General features: G+C 51.8%; 1 protein-coding gene across 1 annotated transcript in view; it reads right to left on the bottom strand.

The window, feature by feature from the left end:
• Window positions 1–339: 339 nt before the first annotated feature.
• The window catches only part of Iba57 (IBA57, iron-sulfur cluster assembly), a 9,673-nt gene continuing 3,297 nt past the window's right edge, over window positions 340–6,715 (bottom strand). The window contains exons 2-3 of the mRNA XM_005349987.2: window positions 3,602–3,942; window positions 340–3,411 (exon numbers count right to left, since the gene is read on the bottom strand). Of these exons, the coding sequence (XP_005350044.1) occupies window positions 3,017–3,411; window positions 3,602–3,942 (736 nt within the window). The 3' untranslated portion in view covers window positions 340–3,016. The remainder of the gene's footprint in view (window positions 3,412–3,601; window positions 3,943–6,715) is intronic.

The following is a 6,715-nucleotide window of genomic DNA, read 5'->3' as shown; positions in this document are numbered from 1 at the left end:
TCTGTCCTGCCTTCTGGCTCACAGGTCCCAGGGGCCTTTCCCAAAGCCACTCCTGACCTCTGCTTAGCAGAAAACAGAACAGACAGCTAGTTGAATGTGGTGTCAGAAGTTCTGGGACCCTATAAACTAGGAATGCATTCCCCAAAGCCTGGTTTGGAGGAGGCTTTCAAATAACAAAAACAAGCCAGGCTTCGTGGTACATGCCTTTAATCCCAGCATTCAGGAATCTCTGTGAGTTGGAAGCCAGCCTGGTTTACAGAGTGAGTTCCAGGACAGCCAGGGCTACACAGTAAGACCTTGTCTCGAAAAAGCAAACAAACAAATTTAAAAAACCTCCAGAATAACAGCTACACCTTTTTTGCCCCAAATCAGTTTATTTTTCACAGCTTTGTATTTTTTACAGAACACACGGAAAGGCAGTTAAAGAGTTTTCAGGGGTCTACACTGGGGTTGGCAGACCCTGGTAAGAATGTGAAGACCAAATGCATGCCAGGACCACTAGGAGTGGCCCTGAGGTCCCTGCAGATCAGCCCAGCACAGGGCAGCTGAACTTCTGAGACAGATCGTAAGAGCCCAACAGCGGGCAGCAGGCAACTGCACTCAGGAGACAGTGCCTTGGCCCAAAGCAGCATCCTGCCTCTTTTGGGATTTCCTTACCTAATGAGGCTGCCTTAAAACCTTCTAGCCTCCTGAAAGCTGGAATATGTGAGGGACAAGGCCCAGAGGCACCAACCCCTGGGTGGCACTTCCCCATCAGGTTTGAGAGAGCAAAAGCCAGTCCCATGACTGCAACCCCAAAGGATGCTGCCTGGAATCCAGAGAGGTCCTCATGTCAATTTAAAAAGCTGTTAGGTGGGGTCTGCAGGAGCCCAGTAGTCACAGGCTTCCATGTTTTACCTCAACATCCAACACAACTGCAGTGTTGCTCCTGAGTGGAGAGGCAGCCGGAGACAAAGCCAGAGACAAAGGCAGTCATAGACCAGGCCGGCCTACCCATCTGAGCAGGACAGGTAGGGCCTTTCAGTCACTCTGGGACCTGCACAGATTAGGTATGTACCCCAAGTGTCATGGTTTGAATGTAAAATGTCCTCCACAGGCTCATATCTGGCCTCAAGGTGGTCCTCAGCTGGTGGCGCTGCTTGGGAGGCTGTAGAAGCTGTGGAGTGTGAGGTCTGTCCTGTTCTGAAGGGTATACCTGCCTCTGGATGCCCTGTCTCTGCGTCCTGGTGCCCTACCATGTGAGGGACTCAGCCACACTCCCACTGCCACAAACTCCACTATGAACTGCAACCCCTGAGCCTGTGAGCCAAAGTAACCCATCCTTTGTCTCTGCCTGGTCCCTGTCCCTGTCCCCAGCACTGACCACCCATTCAGTACCATGGGAAGTGAGGTCATTCAGGGTGCCCCATCACATCCTGCCTAAGTGGGAGGCCACCCCCAATTCACCAGTCTACTCAGGGAACACCAACCCCCATGCCTCCATCTAAGCTGCTGCAAACTGCACTTCAGAACAGAGTGAGCCTAGAACCCCAGCCTAGATAGTCTCCAAAGTCACAGTTCTTAGGAGTCCCTGCTGCCTCTGGCTCTAGAATAACTACCCAGGCTACCCTCACCCCAGCTCTCCATGGTCTCACCTTGAGGGCACTGAAGAAAACAGTTCAGAGTTATCCACTCTAATCCTGAAGCCTGTGCACCCACTCCCTGTGCCTCCCCACTTCCTGCCAGCCCAGTATGGCCCATAGAACTCTGCTGAAATAAATATATTGGGTCTGAAGAGATGGCTCAGCAATTAAGAACACTTGCAGGGGATGCAAGTTCAGTTCCCATCATGCATGTCCAGCAGCTCAAAACCAGGGTATCTGACATCCCCTTTTGTCATAGACACCCAGACATACATCTGTATGCATACACAGACATATACATACAGACATAAGAACAAAATACATCTTTCCAAAGAGAGAGACATGGGTGTATCTTGTGGAACTCAGTGGTGCATGCCTGTCAATCTAGCTAGCACTTATGGAGCTGAGGCAGGAGGATCTCAAGTGTAAGACCAAGCAGGCTAGAGAGCTACAATCATGGGATGCCTTTATCTGGTGTGCTCACTGACCTCCAGGGGCACCTGTCCCATGGGTCTGTTCTACCAGACCTTCCTGAAATGAAGCAAGAGTTCCAAAGGGGCTTTTTGTAGACCACACTTTACTAGTTAGGCCTTGTGGTGAGACCCCCAGTTCACATTACAAAGCTTAGCAAAAGTGGTTCAGAGGGAGGTGTGCACCCCGCCAGCAAGTCACTCTCTACTAAATGCACACAGTGATATCCCAAACCAGCAAAAAGGCTAGCCACGCAGAAGATCCTCCCGGGGGACCTGAGCCCTGGGCTCCCACTCCTCCTGAGCTTCCTGGGGAGTGTGAAAAGACAGCAGCTCACTTTGAGAAGAGAGAGGAACGCTTGGGACAGTGGACACACAGTCCCTGTGGCTCACAGAACACATGTCCCAGTCCAAGGAACCCAACCTCCCCACCCTGCACACAGCTCAAACAATTGCTACCCTGAGATGTGTCTCAAGAGAACAGAAAGCCTGCATTCCTGACCCAGCAACTTTGCAGGCACACAGAGTACCTTCTTCCAAGGGTAAACATGATTAGTGACCTGGGCTGGACATAGGCCTCACCCTGCCTTGGGCCATAGCCGGTATCAAACAAATCTCATTCAGAATCTGGTTCAAAAAGGGAGCTCAGACCCTTCCCTCTCCCAGAATCAGGATGGTTACTCTGATCTCAATCACAGACTTCTTGGGAGAGGGCAGCCCACAAGAGTAGGACCCTCTGCAAGAAGCATCAGCCAATCCATAGCCGGGAACACATGGGACTTTCCCAGTGGTTGTGTTTCCACGAAGCCACCACAGGAAGAGGAACTCACATCCAGCAGGGCTCAGCATACAGAACTGAAGACCTTGGGCAGAGGCTCAGAGGCACCTGGTAACTCTAAGGCCAGTGAAGTGCCAGGGCATCCACTACTTGGCAGCTGTGGGCCACCAGTCCGGCACCAAGGCAGTTACAGCCACCTGTTGGCTCTCGGAGGTCTTGATGTGGAGAGGACCCTTGATCATCTCTGACCGCAGCAAAGCCAGTCCCACATGTCCCTGGCCGGCCCTGAACTTGCCCGCTGCCTGTCCTGTTGCAGTCACTGTCACTAAGGTGCCAGGAGTGACACCATTGGCAGGCAGGGGCCCTTCAAGCCTCACAGGGAAGAGGCGCTTGCGGATGACGCCCGTGTGGTGGGTGCGGGCCGTCAGCTCCTGCCCAACGTAGCAGCCTTTGGTGAAGCTCACACCATTCATGAAGACCAGGTTGGACTCCAGGGGTAGGGCCACCCCTGGGGGCAGGTCACAGACCCCCTCAGGGATGCCTGTGGGGTTCAAAAACAAAGAAAATGAGCATAGCATGTCCAGCAACAAGTGCAGGCTTGTTGCAGTATGTGAAGCCCAGCCCTGAAGGCCAACGCCACCCAACATCTCTGCCCTTCTGGGGTCCACTAGGCTCCTCTACATCTACCCACCCCTGCCCAACACCAGCCTGGCATATCACCCTACTCGTACCTTGCTGGTACCGGTGCATGTGATAATCTTGGAGGTCCCCAAGCTGGGCCTTGGGCACCAGGGCGGGGCCATCATCCTGAGTGAGAAGCCGCCACCCCATTCGTACAGTCCGGGGGTCACGGGTGAGGATGGTGGTAGCTTCCACCCTCTCTTCTAGTGGTACAGCCTCAGGGATGTGGGGGGCACGGGGTAGCACAGCCCACACGTGGAGCTCTGGCCGTGGCTCCATAGTGACCTTCCGCCGGATCTTATACATGGACAGGTGCTTCTGCAGGGTGCCCAGCACAGAGCTGTCACACTCCAGGAGAAAGCCTGGTGCCTCCTCGGTGCTCTCAGGGAGTCTGTAGGAGATAGACATGGGCTTAGTGCTGGCCGGAGTTCCTGCCCACTGCCAGCTCACCAAGCTTGGGAAGACCAAAACACAGAGGAAAGTACCCTGGGCTGCAGGGGGCTGCCCTTCCAGTGTGCAGTCTGTGTCCCTTGAGCTATACCCACAATAACATGAGACTACCTCGAGAGTTGCCTCCACACAGGCAGACAGGCAAATGGAGATGGTCAGTGTACAAAGCCATGGCCTTGCAGGGACAGGCCTGCTCCGCCACATCAGGAGCAGGCAAACCTCAGTCTTATCAAGAAACATGGGCAGGCTGGGTAGTGGCACACGACTTTAATACCAGCACTTGGAAGGCAAGGCAGGTGGATCTCTGTGAGTCTGAGACTACCCTGGTCTACAAAGAGAGTTCCAAGGTAGCCAAGGCTACACAGAGAAACCCTGTCTCAAAAAACAAAAATGAAAAAGGCAGAGATAGACAGACGGGTACACAAAGCCTTGCCCTCAGCCACATGACACCTCCAGACGAAATGACCATACAGGCAATTAAATGCACTGAGGAAACCAACGGAAGACAACTATGTCTGTCCACACATGGCTGAGCTTATAAAAGCTCAGATCCATACAGAGAGTGTGCTCAGATCCATACAGGCACGTACCCGCACAACTCACACCACAGCTGAGAATCACAGAGCACTATGGCTGCTCAGCAAGGCAGGCAGCCCCCAGCTGCCACGTATGACAGCTGTGACGGAGGTAAATGAGGACTACCCTGAGTAGCTGAGACCCCACAGTGGCCGATGCAGAGGATCTGTGGTGGAGAATCTCACCCCACTGGATAGGGGAGGGTAAGCGGCAGAGCTCTGGGTTCTTAGAAGCTGTGCGGTTAAAGGACAAGAAGGAGGTGAAGACCTGGATCCCAGACATCCTACAAAGGATGGACTGAATACACCAGGAGGTGCCAAGACTACCCAAGGGCCACAAATGGACTGTCAGACCAAGAGTGTGCAGGCACCACGTGGAAACAGTTCCTGTGAAGGTGACTGGGTGCCCAGGCACCTGCCTCAGCCTCCTCCTTGGGCCTTCCTGTTCCTCAGTGCCAATCATAGGGTGTCTGGAACCAGCTGTAGCCTGAGACCACAGAGACCCAAGCTGACCTGAGCACAGGCAGATGCACCAGCAGCCTGATGCTCTGCAGGAGTTGGAGAGAGGAGGCAGACTCAAGTTTGGGGTACCACACACATACCAGGGTAAAGCAGACACACTGAGGGGACACACTGCCCAGACAGAGACTGAGACTGCACAAGGAAGCTCACAGCCAGGCTCCTGTCCACAGTCCAACACAGGACATCACCTCACTGCCTCTCTGGCTCCATGGTGAAGACAGACTAAACTTACTGACAGAAAGGGTACCACCAAGGCTGATGAGATAGATGTTCAGTAAAGACACTTGCCAAGACTGACAGCCAGAGTTTGACCCCTGGGAACAGCGTAGTAGAAAGAACTCCCAAACTCCCAAAAAGATGTCCTCTGACCTCCGAATACTCACCATGGCATGTGTACATGGCACAAAATAAATAAAGAATAAACATTTTTAAAAATTAACAATGTAGAATTGATAGAGACACCACAGTGTCTCTCTGGCTTTCAATGTACCCACACACAGACATTAAAAAAAATGCTTTTTAATTTCCGATATAAGAGCTGGTGAGATGGCTCAACGGATAAGGGTGTTTGCTGGGAAAGTTTGATGTATGATTTTAATTTGATTCCCAGAACCCACATAAAGGTGAATGGAGATAACTCTACAAAGTTGTCCTCTGGTCTCCATATATGTCAATGGCATGTACACATGACCACACAGACAACATTACATACACACACAATAATAATAAAATAGAAGCTGGAGATATGGTTCAGCAGTTAAGAGCATTTGCTGCTCGTACAGAGGTCCCAGGTTTGGCTCCCAGCACCACATTCAGCGGCTCACAACTGTCTGTGATTCCAGTTACAGGGTGTCTGATACCTTCTTCTGGTTTCCACAGGCACTGTGCATACATGGTGTACACACAGAGAAGCAGGTACATACACATACAAATAAATAAATATTTAAATGAACTTTAAATGATATTTAATTTCAGAAATCGAGATGAAAAGACAGAGACATCAATAGAGACACAGAGGGAAAAGACACAAAGAGATACAGAGAGACAAAGACAGAAAAGAAGAAAAACTGCAGAAAAGGTAGAGAATGGCCATAGCCAGGCAAACAGCTCTTCTCACTGCTGAGGAGAGCTAGCGCCTTCAACTACCTCAGTCCAAGAGGGTGGTTCACAAAACTGGACAACCTGCATTCCCACCCAATCCACCCCTCCTGTAGCCCCTTCCAGATACTCCCTGGCATGTGAACAGAGCGAAGACTCATCCATGATACCAGGGGCTGGAGGGACAGCTCGGCAGTTAAAAGCACTTGATCCTGCAGAGGACCCAGTTCCATCCCCGGTACCACATGGTGGCTCACAACCATCCACAGGCATGCAAAAGGTGCACAGGCAAACATGTAGACAAAACAATCAGACACATAAATAAACCTTTTAATTTAAAAATAAGGAGGAAAAAAAAAGAGGGCAGTGTCCTCAGCATACAGAACAGAAAGTCACAGCCCGAGTACTAAGACTGCAAAAACGAGGTGCCCCGGTGGGGACAAGTCCCCTATGGCACTGGTGCCCCGGTGGGGACAAGTCCCCTATGGCACTGGTGCCCCGGTGGGGACAAGTCCCCTA

The sequence above is a fragment of the Microtus ochrogaster genome, chromosome 7, assembly GCF_000317375.1.
Source record: "Microtus ochrogaster isolate Prairie Vole_2 chromosome 7, MicOch1.0, whole genome shotgun sequence".
In the NCBI taxonomy this organism is placed as follows: Eukaryota; Metazoa; Chordata; class Mammalia; order Rodentia; family Cricetidae; genus Microtus; species Microtus ochrogaster.
Note: the sequence above shows the minus strand (reverse complement) of the source record. Positions and strands in the feature narration are given on the sequence as shown.